Source organism: Monomorium pharaonis, chromosome 1 (genome assembly GCF_013373865.1).
Source record: "Monomorium pharaonis isolate MP-MQ-018 chromosome 1, ASM1337386v2, whole genome shotgun sequence".
NCBI lineage: Eukaryota > Metazoa > Arthropoda > Insecta > Hymenoptera > Formicidae > Monomorium > Monomorium pharaonis.
Window position 1 is genome coordinate 40,431,839 of NC_050467.1, and position 20,805 is coordinate 40,452,643.

General features: G+C 31.6%; 4 protein-coding genes across 6 annotated transcripts in view; 3 read left to right on the top strand and 1 right to left on the bottom strand.

Moving 5' to 3' along the window:
* Nucleotides 1-20,805, bottom strand: part of LOC105831027 (synaptotagmin-10) — a 33,491-nt gene that overhangs the window by 12,401 nt on the left and 285 nt on the right. The window lies entirely within an intron of this gene.
* Nucleotides 922-4,358, top strand: LOC114254645. 2 transcript variants are annotated; one of them, XM_036288759.1, is made up of 3 exons: nucleotides 922-1,377; nucleotides 2,873-3,064; nucleotides 3,438-4,284. In XM_036288759.1, exons 1-3 carry the CDS (start codon nucleotides 1,183-1,185, stop codon nucleotides 3,480-3,482), a joined length of 432 nt encoding a protein of 143 aa, XP_036144652.1. In that variant the 5' UTR covers nucleotides 922-1,182; the 3' UTR covers nucleotides 3,483-4,284. The 2 variants fall into 2 exon arrangements, with proteins under 2 accessions (XP_036144652.1, XP_036144614.1); XM_036288721.1 differs by having other exon boundaries at nucleotides 962-1,377; nucleotides 4,144-4,358.
* On the top strand, nucleotides 8,324-10,513 carry LOC114254643 (adenylate kinase 7). The gene has a single exon (XM_028191285.2). It carries the CDS (start codon nucleotides 8,432-8,434, stop codon nucleotides 8,690-8,692), a length of 261 nt encoding a protein of 86 aa, XP_028047086.1. The 5' UTR covers nucleotides 8,324-8,431; the 3' UTR covers nucleotides 8,693-10,513.
* LOC114254644 (DPY30 domain-containing protein 1) lies at nucleotides 10,166-20,800 on the top strand. Its single transcript, XM_028191286.2, has 3 exons — nucleotides 10,166-10,314; nucleotides 11,633-11,791; nucleotides 17,169-20,800. The coding sequence occupies exons 1-3, from the start codon at nucleotides 10,192-10,194 to the stop codon at nucleotides 17,535-17,537; spliced, it is 651 nt and encodes a 216-aa protein (XP_028047087.2). The 5' UTR covers nucleotides 10,166-10,191; the 3' UTR covers nucleotides 17,538-20,800.

The window sequence follows — 20,805 nt, forward strand, 5'->3', positions numbered from 1 at the left end:
TTCTATTTATAATTTTACGTGCTATTTACAGGAAAAACATTTTAAGCATTAAAAAAGTTCAATGATATATTCATATATAATATAACATTATTATTTATGACTTTATAATTAGAATTCTGTCCTAGATTTTATTCCGAGTTATACCATAAATTTTTCAAGATAAATGCGTGTTTTATTTGACAGCTTAAGCTTGGCATAAGTAGTAAATACATCTTATTCTTGAAAAAAAATATTTTAAGGATCAAAGACATATGAACTCTATTATAACATATGAAAATCTAAATATAAATTATGTATGGCAGTGAGTAGAAAATTTTGTTTCAGATTTTATCTTGAAATTATAAATCGTTTAAAATAAGTTCATAATTTATTTAACGGCCCAAGCTCAGCGTAAGCAGTAGATATTTCTTATATCTGCTGCTTGTAATTTTAATTTTCACGGGCAGCTTTTCTCTGAGGGGTTGTCCTAGAATTGAAAACGCGCGTACATTTCTTTCGTTTCAAGGGATCGGCATAATCTCCACATTTCCTTTGTACACTTTTTTAGTGTAATCCTTGAATATATAACTTTCATATTATATTCATTAATCCCATTACTAATAAATTTAATAATTGTATTTGTAATGTGTGTCTGAACCAATTTGGTATACTTTGAAACTATAATAATTCAAAGTTTTAGTATTAGTATTAGTTAATTTTATTTAAATATTTTTTTCATTATACAGATATATGTATAAAATGTATGTATATTTTACGTTCTCCCCCCCCCCTTTTTTTTAGCTATTTATCTATTCTTGAAGTCAAATCTACATAATTAAAAGAATACAAAACACTATAAGCAGCAACAATTAAAATTTAAACATTAATAAGTTATTAATTTGTATATACATAATATTAACAATTTTTTATTTATCATTGCATTACAGTTAAATTATAATTTTATTTCTAATGCACAATTTATAATATAAATATGGCTAAAATATTTGTAACACTCTGTACATTTTTATATGCATATATATACATATATATGTAAAAACATTCTATCGAATTGAAGTTGCAAATCTAATAATTCTGAAATGTCGATAGCAAAATATATCTTGCAGCTCACATAACTTCGCATATCAAAATATCATTTATTTGTGATGTAATAGTTTGCATTTCACGTGTGTTTATTTAGTAAATATGGATAACAAACAAAATATATCAATAACTAAACTAACAAATGCTGCGGACACTTTGGACAATCAGTTCAGCTTTGATGTAGCTCGAAAACGACAAGATTGTGATTTGACAACTGAAAATGTGAAACCGCATTTTAAGCCTTGGCGTATTTTCATCAATCATATTGATAGCTATCATGGAAAGATATTAACTGATGTATGTATTTCTCTCATTTGTAACAAAACAATATATATATATATATATTTATTTATTATATAATATAAGATAGAAAAAATTTATTTCTTATTTGTTAAATAAAAATGCAAACGAAATTTCAACAAAACCGAACAAATCACTTATCAAGAACAAAAATAGTTACTAAAAACTTCAATATACTCCCTTTTTCGTCAAAAGAATATTTTTAAATCTCGTTTAAAGATTTCTAACTTTAATATAAAGCTTGATGGAAAAACGACAAATCTTTTGTATTTATTTAAATATGTATTAGACAGATGCTTTTATAGAAATTTCTATAAAGATAATATTAATTTTAATGTTCTTTTTTACATTATTTTTTAATATTAACTTTATAATTTTATTTTATTATATATTTTTGTCATTTTGGTTTTAGCAATATAAATTCTAAGTATAAAGAAATTACATTTTATAAATGTAGAATTAAAACGGTAATATATGTTATTAAAAAATGTAATTGTTAACAAAAAATGATATTAAATGGATTATTTGAAAAAGTATAATGAGCTAAATATTAAAACAATAATATTTTTAGTAATTTTAAAAAAGGTTTAATTACATATAATTCAAGTATGCAATGTATTGCATGTGTACTTCACTTTGAATCAATCGTATTTTCTGAAACATGCAAATACTCACGATAAAATGCTTTCGAAAACATTTATTACGATTAATAGATACTTGATGCTAAAAACTGAATTAAAAGCTTGTCAATGTAGAAACCTTTGATTCGAATACCACATGTATTATTTGAATTGTAATAGTGCGTAATAATCAATAGAAAAGAACAATCAAAAATTGTTCAGAAGAAACTCTAACATTTTCTTTTTAATCGTACCAATTTAAGCGACTGTAACTGATTGAAAGATCTAACCGTTTTATATCACTTTCCACAAGATATAAAAATTATATGAGAAATGATCAGGTACCTAATCATTATTATTTTTGCAGTTATTCTCTCGAGGGTTTCTCTCATAGCAATTTAGTTGATTTATTATTTTTAATCATTGTAGCGTATGAAACAAATATTTGTGTTTACGGGTCAGTAATTAAAACTAACATTACGATATATATATATCGACAAATTGCTTTGTCAGAAGGTAGAAAATTCTAAATGAAAGATGTATACAAATGTAGACAAAAGTTTTCAAAGCCACGTTGTATAAAGCAGATTTTAAACTGATTCGATATGATTATAATATCTTTTTATTCATATTTCTCATTAAATATGGTAATATTTTTTTTATTACAAAAATCTTTAAAAGATTTTAAAATTTAATTATCTATATTTTTTTTAGTTTGTAAATGTTTTCTAACAAAATGATCTAGAAAAATTCTTAGAATTTAATTATAAATTAATTTATATTATAATTTTTAAATTACGTTATCATTAAATTAGTATTGGTATCCCTATTTAATATACTTAATTAAATTTTCTCTAATTAAAAACGTTTAGGTGCTATCGGATACTATCTACATGGATCCTTTAAGTACACATATAGACGTTCCGGCGGACGAAGAAAATAAATTTGAGTACGAAGGCAACGAGTATGTAGAAGGAAATGAGAAAGAGAAAAGAAAGTGGTCGGGCAAGAGCACAGAAGTTCCAAGAAAATATGAAGTGATTGGTACAGTTCTGGATCGCAAAGTAATGTTTTCAAGTTCTTCGAAAGTTTCCTCGAGTTTGATAACGAGGATTTCTTAGTATTTCGAAATTAACGAGTTCGTTTTCATTGGATGTTTCTTTCGCATCTGCATGCAGGATTTTTATTTAACGCGTTTTAATGATATCAAAATTTGAAACTGTTAATAATAAAAAGAATTAATGTAATGATTGATAATTAACATAACAAAACAAAACATGTAGTCAAGCGCAGAAATTAATGCGCCGATTTAATGTATCAAAAGAAAGCATTTAATCAAAAAACATTACATTATACATTATATTACGTGATTTAACTGTTGTCAATAATATCAGTTGTAAAATGGATATTTCATTAACGTGTACGTTAATATTTTAGTATTCCACCATCTGGGTAAAACTTAATTGGGTATGCCGGATTTAACGCTCGACTCTGATTTCTATCGGACATAATTTCTATCCGGGTTAAGTTGAGGTACAATTACGGTTTACATATTGCCATTAAATGAAATAAACGCTTGATTTAGATATTCAATATCAAAACAACTGTTATTTTATATCTTAATATATAATACATGACTTAACATATAATATTTTATAAATAATTAATTTATTAAAATTTTTTTCACATTTAGGACCTTCACGTTTTTCCAAACTCATGACTGTAATGTATTATATTAAAATAAAAATCATACATAAAACGTACTAAATTTGGAGTACGCTTGCCAAACTCGATAATTACCGCAAATTGCCGGATTTAGGCCTTTTACATTTGCTAGACGTAAACAAAAAATTATATAACTTCTTATGTATACATATTTATATATTTTTATTCATGTTTTTATAAAATTTATTTTTTTATTCTTTTGTAAAAATGATCAAGGTTTGTATTTGAATTTAATTCGGCGTAAGCTAAATCCGACATTTCGGAAATTTTTATTTGGAATGCTATTATGTATATTGTATTACGAGAAACAGTAATAAATTAAAACGGGGGCGAGTGCAAAATGCAAAGAAATGTGCAAATAAAATGCATTAAATTTGTTAGATCTTGACAGAATTTGATTTTCATTGTTGTTTGACAGTACTTATGTCCAGAAGATGTAACGGTCATTAATTCGGATGACAAAGATCGTTTTTTATCGGAGTTGATGATTTGTGGTGTAATTATTTACGACATTACACAGAAACCAGATCAAATCAAGGAGGCACGTTGGGCCTTGGATGGTACATTAATGCAAATTATTTATTTATATCTTAATACAAATATATTACTTTGATTTTAAGACTGTAAGGAAAAGAAATAATTTTTGTAAATAAATTATTACTTTTCTAATAAAAAGATTTTATTAAAATTATTATTTTATATCAATATTCTTTAACGTATTCTTAAACGTGAAATCAGTTTGTCAACATTCAACTTGAAATTCCGTTTCTTGCAAACTACGTCGACGCAAAGTTTGAAAATGTTATTTGCCTTTTAATTAATTAATCATTAAGACAAGGATGGTATAATTTCATTCTTTCCTGATGTCTACTGTACATTTAATGCAAAACAGAGAGAAGAAAATGCTATAATATATTAATTATATCAGAAAGATAGTGTGTGTTTCATTAATAATATACTAACATAAATATTTTTTTTTATTACATGACGTAGAAAATTGTGTATGATATTGTGATGAGCATTAAAACATAAAACATTTTTTAATTAAATTGTGTAATTAGTAAAAATATGAATTTCTGTTTTAAATTCAAATTTTCTGTTCTGTTAGATAAATATCTATATCTAACTTGCCTTATCGTTTAAATAATGAAAAAGTTGTTTGAATTAAATTAAAAAGTATTTATCAAAAAGTACAAGAATGGCTTTTGAAACTTACTACCATATAGGGCTTTTATCGACACAATAAATAGTTTCTTTTACTTATAGAGATTGTTTGCCTGCTGGAAAGTATGGAGAAAAAATCGTTGAAAGCTTTTAAACGAGAAGAGCCAACACGACATTTTATTTTAATTTCCACTATATTGACATGGGCTCTTACAAAGCCGTTAGATTCGGCAGATCCAGATTTACCGTTCACGGAAGCAGATTATCGAAAACGAAAGCCTCATCCGAGTTACAAGGAATACATTCAGTGCGAGAGAGACGTTGTGGCTGTGAAGAAGATCGTTAGTTTAAAGAACAAATTAAAAACTTTGGTTATTTGCTGCGGTGTTACATTCGGTGAGGAGGAAGGCCCGCTTCACTATCTCTTTAAAATGGCCTGGCTGAACGCGTCTTTCTTACCAATATTTGGCAAAGGACGGAACAAAATACCTTTATTACACGTTCGTGATTTGGCTGCGTAAGTGCGATGATAGAAAAAATGTAAGAACATTTATCTCGTTCAAGAAATTGATTTTAGTAGCCACACACATTTGAAAAGTGAAAGACACAATACAAATTGGTATATTTCGAAATATATTATACAAGAAATTTAATACTTATTTACGAGATAAAATGATATTTGCAATTAAGCTTTTTCTTATTTATATCATCTTTAACATTAAATATAATATTATATTAAACATATTTGCACAATATCGCTATACAAAATCATATAATATGCTACCTTTTTATTAATTTTTTAAATATGTATATTATTAAAAGATATTTTATAAATTGATATTTTTATATATGTGATATTCTTTATAGAGAATTGATATTATAATAATTGATATTATTATGAAAATAATCGCAACAATAAAAGTAAAAATTAAATAAAATAGTTTAAATTACATACGTATGTTATATATTTGTATTCAATATCTATTGTTAAATATCATACCTGTTAACAGATTTAATGATCATTAAAACAATACAACATATCTGTTAACAGATTAATGATCATTAATTCAACATTTAACATAAATTTTGATACACTAATACGAAGTGTTAATTTAAGCTTGTTAGAGCATGCTGGAGAGAGTTCTAATTGTTTGATTAACTAAATCCGTTTACCGTTACAAGTAATTTGATTTTCAGAACTGTATCCTCAGTGTTGCAAAATTGGCCTCCAATGCGGTACATCGTGGCGGTAGAACAGGAAATAATCTCTCAGTATACGATCGTTAAGGTACGAATCCCTTCACTTATTGATTAACTAAATTTGGCTAAGTACTACAAATATCGTGCCAAATATTTTCTCATTTTTTATTTATATTGTTTATTAAAATAAAAAACTACCATAGAAGATCGAAGTACTTAAATTTAAATATATATGCATTTGCAATAAAAAAGAACACGCAACAAATGTAAAATCTCTATTATTATAGTCTTCACCGTGTAATTTTTTATACATACGTTAAGCTCAATTATTTAAAATAAGGGTTGATTTCAATAATCCGTTTCATATTCCGTTTACTCGCGTAAACCAGTTTTTGAAACATTCTTCGTCCCACTTGCGCAAACTAGTTTATACAAGTAATACGGAGGAAAGAATCAAGCACTTAGAGTTGATTTTAACAAGCCCGTTGAAAGATTGCGAATATTAACTCTTCACCATAATTTATGGATATCTTCTTGTGATAATTTGCAACCTTACAAGATATACAAACTGTTCCAATATCTCAAGGCTTTATAAAATGCAAACATATTAATCTTTAATAATCTTTCCGCAGTGTCTTCTTTTCTATAGTACAATATTGTATACACTTTCAATAAAATAAATTTGTAAATAATTCCAAAGCTTGAGCTTTAACAATAAATTTACGATTACGGACGACAGTACATAAAATATTTTTAACAAATTAATATGTAAACAGAAAATCAGCCAGGGGTTAACTACTGGTAAAGTAAAAAGCGTATCGAAGGAGGAGGCGCTTTCGTTGCCGGAAGTTTCACAGCAAATATACGATCAGATGACAGTGGATTTAAACATCGATCCCGTATACATCATCGATCGAATACGCTGGTACTTTGATATGCCATTTCGCGATGTTATAGACATAGTTATAAAGGAATATAAGGCAGCGCGAGACTTACGCCCAGTGAAAATAATCGTTCTTGGTCCGCCGGCATCTGGGAAAACACGGATCGCTCGATACCTCGCGGATTATTACGGAATACATTACATTCATGTGAAAACATTGATTTCTGACGTTGTTAAAAAATTGGTGAGCACATATTTATTCGCAGAGAGACGAATTGTGTGCCATTAATACGCGTTCTATGTATAACGATTAGCAATAAAATCGGCAATCGCGATTCTAAGACCGACGACATTGAAGCTGCGGAAGCAGGTATTACGGGACGACGGGATGACCTAGAAGATATGGCTGAAAGTCCTGATGGCGACGAGGATAAAGGGGCTCAAGAAGAAGAAGCAGAAGACAAAAAGGAGATCACCGTAAGCCTTGCAAAGTTACAAGAGCAGCTTGACGAGATCCGATCCAACATGGCAGCGAACAATGGCCGTCTCGACGACACCGTCTTGAATAAGTGATTAAATATTGACGCGTTAATTTTACGAATTCATTCACTCGAGCTCGACGTCGCGAGCTCTCGCGTTTATTTCGAAAGTACTGCTGAGCATTGTGCGCCAGCTTCATTTCCTGTGTTGCGACGCTTGTAATCACATTTACGCCGAAACGTTATCTGATTTACCGTAGTAATTGTGTAACAGCGCAGTTAGCGTTAAAAGGCGGAATGGTATATGCTTCCTGTGTGAAAACGCTAATTGCGTTTGAAAATCAAACGCGCTTACGCGCTCCTACGGTTTACGTTCCATTCCGATCGATACGTCGGTGATGCGCGTCAGCGATAAACGGACATATGGAAATTTGTAATAAGTAAGCGTGAATTTTTTTTTTTTTTCAACATTTTTCTGGAGCCTATCAAGCTGTCGGAATATGCAAAGCTTTTCGCGTACAATGTCTCGTAAGATGATGCGAACGACGTTATTTCTTTGAACGTCTTTTTGCCTGATAAGTTACGCGACGTGTATATCAAAGTTTCGACGTAAGCACAACACCGTAGAATAAATTTCATTACACGCCGCGGGTTACAAACCTCGCTTTATCAACTTGGTAGCTTACAAGGAAATATTTGAGTTGCAAGCAATGTTTGGATTATTTATCTAGAAATATTTAAAGACAGATTAAAGTTCAAAATATTACGTTCTGTGTTATTGTAAATTTTAAAGGATAAACAAATCTTAACAAAATATAAAATTTATATATTGTTTAATTAAACAAATTAATATTAATATTAATACGATATAAACAAATGATATTTTGCATGGTTCAAATAATAATAAAAATGTCAATTCACATAAAAGGCTGTTCCTGAACCGGTTGAATTCGAAGGACTGTCTGAATCAAGGATACGTAATGGATGGCTATCCGAAAACCCTTGAACAAGCCAGGAATCTATTTCTGATAGGCGAGGAGAGTTTAGAGGAAACCGAGGAGAAATTCACGGACGAGAGTGTCGAAGTTAACACGACGATTCTCCCAGAATTGATCGTAGTTCTGGAGGCGAGCGACGAGTTTTTGAAGGAACGAATTATAAATCGTCCAGAGAGAGAAATACAAAACACCCATTATACGGAGGAGCACATGCTGCGGCGCATGAGGGAATACAGGTATTAATCACGTATGCGAGATAGGAAAAAGAAATCCCACGGCTTGGAGATATCTACGCTCATAAAAAGAACCGTGGCTTATTCATGTCGTGACAGCTGTGACGAGAGAATCGATATTGAAGCTAGCTTCCAATCCCGACGCAAATAGGATTGGAAAACGCATGGATAAAGATCGAGTGTATTCGCAATAAAATGTAATAACGGGGAAAAAAAATCCAATATATTGCGGCAGTAAAAATTGTGCGATAATTAAGTTACTTTACGCTGCGCGACACAACTCAAAACTCACGATTCACTCGAGCAATTTTAATACGATATAAAAAGAATTTTAATTCGATATTAAAGAATTTTTAGCTCAGCGTTTTTTATATCATGTGTATTAATAAGACTGTGTACTCGATATTTTTTGCAAACTACATTGTTTAAATAATATAAATTATTATCAATGCGAATTGTATGGGTTTTTCTACATTGTGCATTTCGCAATAACAAACCGGCAAAACTGTGCAAATACAGTTTTGTACAAATAAAACTATTGTACAGCTTGTTGTTTGTTAAAATGCAAAAGCTTATTTATATAAAAGTTATCATGGATGCATCACGGAATGATGTTTTAGGGAGAGAAATACGGACGACAATACGCCTCTACAATTATTCGACGAAATGGAAATCCACCCACTTGTCATTTCTGTGGAAACTGACGCTTGTCCGGATATGTTTCCTACGATTTATCGGTGCCTGGAAAAACTCGGGAAGCCAAGGAATTACGGTGCGAGATAATTTATGCGCTCTCCTGCGATTTTATGTCATCTCAACTTTTTCCATACTTCGCGATATACGTATCAACGTCTTCTGTTCGTTTTCAATATCGCTGCGCACATCCAGTTACCTCAAGTTCATTATTCCTGTCATTTCTAAACGGACGAAAAGATAAATGCCATGGGATGTTGCCTCCCTTTGTTTACAATAAAATTGATTAAAGAGGATTTATTCTCTCTAATAAAGCCGTTGAATATCACGAGATGCAAGCTTCTTTCAAAGTATAGTCAAGTAATAATTTCTGGAACAGTGGCCTTAATTTTTAATATACTTGTATTTCTCGTTAGCTAAAGGTCAATCCTTTCGCTGCTGGTCAATCTTGGTTTGTTTTTTCTTTGTTTGTATCGCAATTATATCTACACGATTTACAAAGAGAAAGAGAGAACGTCTAGTCGTGTTCAATTAGCGTTAACCAACATCGAAAACTTGTATCGGCTGGCTTTTGTACCGATTAATAAAGTATCTAAATTATTTTTACTAATTTAATTGAAAAGAAAAAAACATTTCGTGATTAGACTTTTTATTAAATTTATGTTAAGAAGCTCATTCTTAATAATAATAGTTTTATTAAATGTATTCTTGTCTAAATTTGTATGTGTTATTCTATTATAATTTTATTTATCAAACAATAGTAATCTCCAAAATTGTTGAAATATTTCTTTTTGTCTAGGACCAACACTCGAAGAAATGGAAGCTGCACGGAAACGCGCTGAAGCAGAAACACGAGCAGCTAAAGTTGCAGAAAAGTTACGAAAAGAACAAGAATTTTTGGAACGTAAAAAGCAGCGCGAAGAGAAAATGAGAGAATGGGTATTGTATTTTCTTTCAGTATCTAGAAACTAAATGTTATATTTATGTAACTAAATATGTGTTACTTTACTTTGCATATTTTATAAATATTTGTCTAAGATAATATTGAATTAGTGTGACATGAATATTCAATAAATTAACACCAATAATTGCTTATATTAACGTGTTAATATTAGATTTGTCGATTTGTTTCCCTTAGTAAGTTATTAATTTATATTTAAAATCAACTTGATTATTAAAATTGCCAAATTATCCTTTAATTGTTTAAAATATAAACTGTTAAAATGTATTTATATTAATAAACATAATAAGTTTATGTTTTCACAATAATAAATGTAATATAATTCATGTAGTGCAGTTTGCACATTATTTTCTAATTTCTTTTTTCTATTTTTAGTACGATAGAAATGCATTTCCGTCATAAGCAAACTTTAATTTAGCCAGTGTAATTTCGAAAGCAGCTATTAGGTTTATGCTTAGCTAGACGCAATTCGGAAAGCAGATATATTTGATTTTTCTTTCAAACACATCGTACCATCATAAACGTCACACGCTATTAATCCTGACGAAATTTATGTTTGCATATCGATAAACATTACTACCAGGCCAATTCATTTGCATTAGGTGTTTGTAATATGCGTATTCATGTATTAATTTACAAACGTGAAATTTTCAAATTACTTTTATAAGTAAATTATGGTAACTTATAAGCGGATCTGAAGATTAAACGAACCAGAGGAGTTGAAATACTCGTTTGCAATATTAATCTACTTTTTTTCCCACGTATTTTACGATAAAGTTATACGACTGACCAAGATTAGCGTTTAAAGTTTACTGAACTTTTTTGCATACAAAGCTTGTATGCAAGCTGCAGTTTATGCATTAGCGACTCAAGCTACCGGCAAATGCAAATGCGTATCGATCACGGTTAACCGCGCATCAGATGGCTCTTTTGTACACGCAGAATCATAGTTATACAACGGTAGCTTATCCAGTTAGAGCGGAATAAAGATCAATTTCAATCAAGAATGAATTTCTGAAATATCATATAATGCAAATATTAAATTATCTCAACTCCAATAAGACTTTTTTTATCGTGTTAGTCAGCGTAAAATACATATCTATCTTATGGTATATAAATCGCAGCTCAAATATTTCTTGTAATCTTAATTCAATATGAAATGGAAATCTTATCAAGATTTGTTATTAAAACAGATTCATTTGAATTCAAATTTTTTCGACTGTCAACAATATTTATTGTTTAATCCAATAATAGGAATCACATGACGAATGAAGTATTGTCTTTTGTCTTTTACAGACAAATTTGATGGAGAAATTGAAAGAAGAGGAGGAAGAGAGACTTTGCATTTTGGCAGAGCCGTTACGACATTATCTGATGAAGCACGTCTTTCCGACGTTGACGGAAGCTCTCATAGAAGTGGCAAAATTACGGCCGGAGGATCCAATAGATTTTCTCGTTAGTACACCATTGTCCGTTACTTCCTATTAACCTCGTGATTATATTCTATTATTATTGCGGAAATATCATACTGCATTTAATATATACACTTCTATTGTAGTCATCGCTAATTACCGTTTTATTACTAGTTGAGTTAATAATTTAAGATGAAAATTGTTTTGAGGCAAAAACATCGCACAGAAATGCAATAAAATTAAACTGCCAAACTTGCATTGTATTCTGCAACAAATGAATTATAGTATCATCGCGGTTTTTTTCTCTCAGACTAATCTTCATCGGTCTAAACAAATTTAATTCGGCCCTAACAAATTAGTTTGTTGTACTGAAGGAGCGCAGGAGTAATTACGTCGAGTAACCTGCTTTTAATTCGGTTAAATTCACAGTTCGTTTGGCACCCTCGGGGACATAGCGCGACATTCAACGATTATCCCTCTCTAGACGGATAGATATTAACCTGGGAGCTACCTAATTTTTCTTTGTGTAAATATGATCACCTGTGAGAATGATGTTTATATCTTAATTAAAAATTATTTTTATTAATTATATACTATGTATTATTGATTGTTTATTTAATAGTATCTGGTTCAATTTAATAATAAATTTGAGATATCAATATATATGTATAGATATACTCAATATTCTCTAAAAAAAGTAAGAGAAAATAAAAAAGTGCATATAGATTTATAGAAAAAAAGACTATGATTGAGCTTTATTTCGATTTGTTGAAGTGTAAAAATAAGCAGTTAATTATTCTCCAGGTTAATATCCTCATTTGCAAGGTAAATTAAAAAATGAGCTTTTTGATATAAATGTTGCCATTGCAAACCGAAATAATGCTGCATGTTTCATAACGCATGCTCGAATTTCATAGTATTGCCATTGTAACCCATTGCATTAAATCAATTTGAAACAAATAAGAAAAAATTACATAGTCTTGCTTACTAAAAAGTTTTATCGAAATTGTATATATTATTAAATATTTAAATTTATTTAAAATTATAAAATGCATATTCTATTTTGTTAAAATGAAAAGTTAACAACTTTATATTTATATTAAGAATATTACAAAACAATTTATTTTTTTATTACAACTTATTATAAAGTAGTTTATTTTCTTTATTATAACTTTAAATTATTTAAAAAATATTTTGTTGTAAGAGTTATACAATTTGAGTAAATATAATAATCTCGTTTGAAGAAGCATAAAATATTTCGGGATTAAACTTTTAAAAATAATTTTTGCCAGTTAAAAGTTTCTAATAAATTAATTAAATAATTGATAAATGTAAATGTGAAATTTCAAAAAACCCCGAACAATAATTTATAAACGATAATTCACGTATATGCAATGATTGCAATTAGCAGGAGTGAAAGTGTTATTACGAACGTGTCTATCAAATAAATCAAATTCCGTTAGTACTTGTTTGGTATACGAATGTCCATTCTAAGCCAAACTAAGTAATTCTGTTAGATTTTCGACACAGTTCGGCAATTGCCGCGAAAGGAACATTTCACATGTGCGAATGTAAGAACAACTTTCACACTTCAAATCCCGTTCCCGTGGAAATCGATAGGTTGCTGCTCACGATTAGACGCCGTTCCACTCCGGAGCATCGAACCACGAGGGGAATAGGAGCATGACCGTTCTCTTGGCTCTCTGTCGACTATATCGGGACCTTCTATCTATAATTTCATGATTTCGAGCTTCGTCGGTTTTGATCAGTCCGCTATTATGGAGAAACGCAAAGGGCATAGGCAATTTTTTTCACTATTGGCTTCAGTAATCGTTTTAATTCGTTTGTATTCAAGATTTTTTTCAAGAATCATATAATCGAAATTCTATGATTTGAGGTCTATAGTTATATTGATACTATTATTATCAATACTACACGAGTTTAGTGTTTTAAAGTAAAAATTTTATATATATATAGTTTTAATTTGATCAGGAAATGGCACTTTTTTTATTTTCAATTATTACATATTGATCTAATATTTTATTTATTATCGCATATATAATTAGACTGAAGTTATTTGATTATTTAAAAGATAAATATAAGACTTGTACATATTAATACTGTTACATAATCAATTTTGACAAAACATTATAATCAACTGTACAACCTTATTGCGAGTAACAAATTTCTTCACTTATATCTTAATTGTTTTAATTTTCCATTTCCTCTAATTTTAAAATCGCTTAGGAGAAAGTTTTACCTACTTTCAATTCATTACAATTTCTTTCAAATGGTGATTTTTTTTCATTAAAATCGGTAATAGAAAGTTTCTCATTGTATACATAGTTTCATAAATGGATAAATGGAACGTGTGTGTGTGTGTCGTAGCGAGACTAAAACAACGAAGAAATACAAGCAGAGGAGAGAAAGAAAGGCAAATAGAGAGATAGGAAAAGTCGATAAAATAAACTCACATTACTTTCGATGTATCCCAACGGGTTTAGTAGATTCGTATATCACATGCCATTTGCAATATGATCGATCTTTAAAATTCATTATTTTACAATCATTTCGAATAAATGCAATCTCAGACTGCTGCCGAGCGAGCCAAGAAATAATGTGTAGATGTATGTTAAAGTATTCTTTGAAATAATTGTTCTTTGAAGAAAACGTTTATAGTTACGCCTTTATGAACACAATCTCTTTCAATGATGGAAACAGTCAAATTTTTCTTTAGCCGTTAAATCTAAATTTTTAAAAGGGTCTTTCATATTCTTGTGTATAATCTTTGATTAAAAATTTACGAGAGCAATTCTAGTATACTAAACTATTCAAAATTCAAGAGTAGTAACATTTTCTTCTCATCAAAAATCTACAGGTTGATGACTGAGTGAAGAAAAATGTTGGCTGTGTAATAAAAATTTCATTGTCGCGATCATATTTTTGATCTCCATACTCTCTCTCGAAGGAATTATCATATCTCGTTTGATGAAACGTTATACGATGCTTTTTCACGCAATATTGTTATTAGACTCATAATCAGTCTGTATCTAACAAATTGCTCTTTATACAAAATTTTTCGGCGACCTTTAATATTTTTAGTAGATTTGTCATTTTCATATCTGGTTTGGATGCTTATCGTAATCTCTACTTAATATTCAATCGTATGCACTTTGTGTACTCTAAATCGATCTACGAAGTGCTCTTACGTGCCATTTCGTATAATTACAAAGAAAAAACATAATGATTAAGATTGTATACATAAAGCTGTATTGCTTTCTAAATATTGGACTTGCGTAGCTTTGCCTCAACAAAATTTTCTAAGCCATAATACGCTCTTCATTATTATCTGTATGCGCAATACGGTAAAACGATCTCTAGCGTCTCTTAGACGTAGATGATGTGATCATTTCTATGCGGACTGCGTACAAACAAATCAGGATTCTAACATTGTTTGGGAAATATCGAGACGAGCGAATACGAGATTGCGAGGTAATAGAACACGATAACGCAACAATAAGCCAGTATCTTTAGACGCTCTTGCATAAGAGCGTGCCGATTGCGCCGACCAAGTTACAAAGGAAAATTAATAACGAGGTGGAATGTGTAGTATGCGACATCGTGAATGTGCTAAAATTACGAATATTCTGCAATGTAGCTGTATAAAATTTATATAACTCCCATAAATACAAATGAGTCAATGTATTAAATGATGAGTATATTACCTACAGTTTATGATTTTGCGAATTACATCATCGTAGTCTTAAGTCTCGACAGACAACTTTAAAGAAGAGATAAGATAACAAGTTTTAAAATACTAAATACTTTGATAGAGTTATTTATACTTCCAATAGTTGTTTATGTAAGAAAATAAGGAACTTTAAGAAATTACGGAATAAAATTCTTTTTTTATGTTGTAAGGTTTTGGTTTTCCATTCACATAACAAATCTCGATCTCGTAAAACTCAAGTTTAAACTCGCGATCATAACGAGGTAATAGTAGCTACATCTATTAAAAAGTTATTTCACAACATCGACTTATCGGGGAAAATTGGATAAAACACATTAAATGTAGCACGTGGATGTTATCGGAGGGAGAAAATGTGTTAAAGGAAACCAATGGATGTTATATGCAGAAAAACAAACCAATATATCTTTATTTAATATAAAATGAAATTAACGGCTAATTAATAATATTTAGTTGTTAATTACTAATGATCTCTTCTTTTACTGATCATTAACTCGTTTGCTTAAAATATTTCCAAGCGAGTCGGATTAACTTTGCATTACGCGATCGATTTACGATATTAGTTATATTCTTATTTGCTAGAGCATTCTGTGGCATACGTATTGAGTTGTATGTATTGTACTTGGCCTGTATTGCACCATACAGATATTCATGCATACGTGAAACATAGAGTTGACGCTCACCGCAACAGTGACTAATTTATTAATAGCGACAAACTTCACGCAACCGGTGTTGATATTTATATGTATAATAATTCATTAGCAATTTAAAACAATACAAGAATGTACGCCATTAAATTTCTATTATTAACTGTAAAATTTTATAGACCCACCAGTTTGTTATAATAGAAAGCGATAGAACTGAGCGAGCAATAAGTTTGATGCGTTTCTGTAATAAATAATTATAAAATATTAATACCTAACGGTTTCTCGCGTAATATCCTACATAACTTTCACATTTTATAAATATCGATCGCGACTTGTCATTTCCGCTTATTGTCGAACGATCACGCATTAGGTATTATTTATGGCAGAAACTATGTAGCAGCATTTATGATAGCCGCATTGTTACGTCAATCACGGTTGCAGCTAGAAATAAAACAAACGGCGCAGCTTTTGCGAGATATACATGGAATTGAAACTGTGTGAAGGTAAAGCGACGCGTAGGTTGTTTCAGCGTTGAATCGCGAGAAGAATTCTGATGCAAAAAATCAGAGCGAAGTAGGGCGAATGACATTGAAAGTGAAAGTGGGTCGTAATATCAGCTGCAGACGAGGAAAGATGGCACACGACCTGTTTCTAAACAGATTATGAGGTCGATCTCTACATTTTTCACGTATTCTCGCGTGCGGGTGGAGAATGCAAGAGTAACCGGGTTATTTATAGAAACTGCAACAGCCGGAAAAAAAAGTTCCGCATATTTCAAATGAGGAAAAGAATTGTATGGGTTAAAGTCATTTTTTATCTGTAAAGTGCGCTTCGCAATATTTTGCTTTTATTCATAATTAATTGATGCTGCATCGCGCTTTATTTCCAATTTATTTAATCAATTTATTAGATCCATTATGAAATACGTTTTCCATGTTTGAAATATTTCGCTTATTTGTAGAGCGGCATCCATACTCACGGCACACTATGTCTAGGTATTACAGAAATACATTTTCTCGTTCCAGGCCGAGTATTTATTTAAAAAGAATCCCGAGGGAAGAATGTTCGAGCCGGATTACACGGAAACAATGAGCATGCTCTTGGATGCTATCGGCCGACAACAAAACGATGTCCTTCCGAGAGAAGGATTGGAGGCCGATGTGGCGCAATTTCTGAAAAGGCAGGATGAATTATCCACCGTGGACAAAATGGAAAAAAGCGAAATGCAAGATGTCGGCGGAGAAGTGAATGCTACGTCGATTCTCGAACGGAGTTCTGAGCACGAAAGAATTGATGATCCTGATTCTGAGAAGGAGCAATTGGATTCCGCTGAACAAATGACCGATGAATTCGGAAGCGAGCTTAATGAATTGATCGAATTGTTTTTTAAGTAAATAGTAAGTTCTTATTAATCCAGATATTCAACACGATGCAAATTAACGATGAATTTACAACCGCATCTTAAATGCTCATGATATTTCATTAATTATTAACATTTATTTCATATTAATATTACATTTATCACTTTAATATGTCTCATTTTAAGATAACGAATTCTCAGGTATCTAAATAAAAGGCACCAAACAGAAATCCTCTTTGATATTCAACATTAACTGTTCATGCATAATAACTTTGTTAACTTAACTGTGGCGACTTTTTTATGCAAACATTATTTTTTAACCCAATAATGTCGATGCTCATCCAAACGTGACTTTGTCTTTGGACGCGTACAATGTAAACTAAATATAACATGACGTACTTAAATAATTCCTTGTCTCTTATTACGTATTTTTTTAAATTTAACTATATATTCGATCGAAGAATAATAATAAAGTTATTGTAGTTTTTCGTAACTCATTTTACTACATTGAGTGATACTCGTCCTCTAATTTATATCTAATTTTGGATTCAAGCGTTTATACGCTTCTTCTGTTGTGCAACAAGCAGACGTTTCAAGCTGACAGTCCGAAGCGACAATGGACTTGTCTTTCAAATGCGAAATATTTTATATTGAACTTTTACGCAACAATTACATCAGAGAAACCAAAAGGCTTTTAAATCAGACTAACTTTTATTTTATAAAATAAATGCGGAAAAAAAACTCTTAATTGTAGAGAAAACTTTTGCTTAAATAATAAATAAATATCTAGAATTTGTGCACGTGCGATTTCTCGAAAGGATTTCGAGGAGCAAAGTTTACAGTCCTTGAACAAGTAGATTGTGTCTACAGTTAGCTTACCCAACTTTAATCACTTCAAAAGTTATTACGAATACGAAACGCTAAGTTAGTTCGCTCCATAAAATCTGCCAACGCAAAAAAATTATCACCATCTTTTTATAAGACAGTTTGATTATCACATTTTAATGCAATTTGAGCTGTGGTGTTAATATAACGCAAAAAAATATTGTCACAAACTTGCAATAAACGATCGATCATGTAATAGTTCGCAACTGAGTCAACAGTTCCTGGACTCGGAGTCGTGTCTAATTTTCAGTTTGTTACCTCTGGGGTCGCGTTGACAAACAATGGTTTGCCTAACTCTAATCATGGTTCAATTGCGCCTTTCTAAATCATAGTATTAGCTATTCTACAAATAGATTAAAAGACAGAAGATTAAATTTATTGCGTTATTAATAAGTAACAAAAATGATTCATATATTTTTGTAATAACAACAAAATAGTAGCTCGTTGTTAAAAAAAAAAAAATAAGATAGTCACATAAACAACTCATTTTGTTGATTTAAAATAACATTGAATTAATTGGACGCCATTACAAGTTAAATTATGCGTGCTTATCTCGTACAACTTAATTACGCAGATGATATCGTTATAATGATGGTGGACAGTGTAGTCAAATATTATGCGAAACTATTTAGTCCTTTAATACCTCGCTATTAATTTTCCTTAAGGCTTTCCAGGGAAACCTACAAAGCGCATGCCTAAATGGGGTTTCTTCTGGAAGAGATCTTGAGTTTCCTATTGAGCCGCTTGGGCATGAGACTAACGATGGAGAGCTTCCACGGTAATTCTATATTTTTCACCGAAGCACGTTTCGCGTATTCTCAAACTGTTTTCCCCACATTGTTTTTCTACGAACGTTGTATGAATTAAATATTCCCGTGGCGAAGTACGATTTACCTTCGAATTAATTCAGTATATCTTTTTTTTTACACAAGGATGCGCTGACATACAACGCAAAATTACCTTGTCTCGTTTCATTCCAATTCCATTGTGATTTGATAAACGCGATGGAGATACGCTTTATGTCTGAGGTGAGCGATTTTATGAATAATTCGGCCACGAAAATGAGCGAAAAGTCACAAGATAAATGTAAATTATTTTCACGGGTGTGCCACGCGTATGAAAGTAAACTCGAAAATTAAGGAAATGTAATGCGGCCAATTAGCTTGCAAATGTTCCATGTAGCTTTAATTCCAGCGGCCTAATCAATTCGTAACTTGCGCCTACCGGCCAGAAATTGGGTCAGTTCGCTGTTCAACTTGGTTTTAATCAATACAATTTAATATCCGTATTGAAAGTAGATCTGGATCAGACAGTTCTCCTACCGGATTGATCGACAGGCAGTACTTTATCTATTTCACTTCTGCTAATTTCCGTCGCAGCATCGTCACAGAATCGACGGACGTAGGAGCGAAGTTCCCTTGTTCTTTGTAAAACTGTCGCGGCACTTATCGATTCTTTACAAGTATAAATAGTACGTTAGAGCCTTGCTTTTTCGTACTGAACGCCACACGCGTCGTCGCACTCGAGTCGCGATTACGTATTAGCAATGCAAAACGCCAATAGCATTAACTGAATACGGAGCATCACGCGTGTATCGATTTAATTTTGAGACATACCGAAAGCTCGACATACGCTCGTCACTTGGTATGTTCAATCGGTATGCACTAATCTATCGGAATGCGATGTAATGCGAGTGGTTAACCATTGTGATGTGTGATCTCAAATTTCGACATATCTCTCTATCAATCTTTAAACGTTTAAGTCATATTTCGTCAATTTTTTTAGTCCAACGTGAAATTTAAATAAACATGCGCTTTTGATTATAATAATTAACGCCCAATCGCGATAGAACAACCGATCCGCTGGCGGAATTCGCGATCGGACGCCGTTGGCATTCCTTAGAGTCACACAAATCGTAAACCGTGAATTCAAACTGGTTCGGCCGTCCGCAAGTACGGTCTAACGTTACAACGGCAAAGATCGAATTTCCCCGGCGGTGCTGGAGCACGAGAGCACCGCTGGCGGTATATCTGTATCTCCAAACACCTGTTAGCAGTTCGCTCTCGGGTGGGCGGCTCGCCACATCGCCTTTAAACCTACGGCGTCGCGAGCAATACGAATTCCTGCGTCGAGGCCGGTCTGAAACCAAACCGAACCGAACCGAATCGAACGAACGAACGAACGAACGAACGAAGGAAGGAAGGAAGGAAGGAGCGAGTGTACGATGAGAGGCGACCTTGATCACGGCACCTGATACGGGGTTGCGCTCGCCTTGAGTTCCGTCGGATTCCGTTGGAGGCTACGGCCTCGCACATAATCCTCTTTCCCTCCCTCTTCTCTCTCTCTCTCTCTCTCTCTCTCTCTCTCTCTCTCTCCCTCACTCGCTTTCTCTTTCTCTCTTTTCTTTTTTGCCCGGT

Bases quoted from the DNA above. Each gene is read 5' to 3' on its own strand.
- LOC114254645 (XM_036288721.1), top strand. From the start codon at position 1,183: ATGGATAACAAACAAAATATATCAATAACTAAACTAACAAATGCTGCG. The intron at 1,378-2,872 runs GTATGTATTTCT...AAAAACGTTTAG, and splicing joins ATGGAAAGATATTAACTGAT to GTGCTATCGGATACTATCTA. The intron at 3,065-4,143 runs GTAATGTTTTCA...GTTGTTTGACAG, and splicing joins GTACAGTTCTGGATCGCAAA to TACTTATGTCCAGAAGATGT.
- LOC114254643 (XM_028191285.2), top strand. From the start codon at position 8,432: ATGGATGGCTATCCGAAAACCCTTGAACAAGCCAGGAATCTATTTCTG.
- LOC114254644 (XM_028191286.2), top strand. From the start codon at position 10,192: ATGGAAGCTGCACGGAAACGCGCTGAAGCAGAAACACGAGCAGCTAAA. The intron at 10,315-11,632 runs GTATTGTATTTT...TGTCTTTTACAG, and splicing joins AAGAGAAAATGAGAGAATGG to ACAAATTTGATGGAGAAATT. The intron at 11,792-17,168 runs GTTAGTACACCA...TTCTCGTTCCAG, and splicing joins AGGATCCAATAGATTTTCTC to GCCGAGTATTTATTTAAAAA.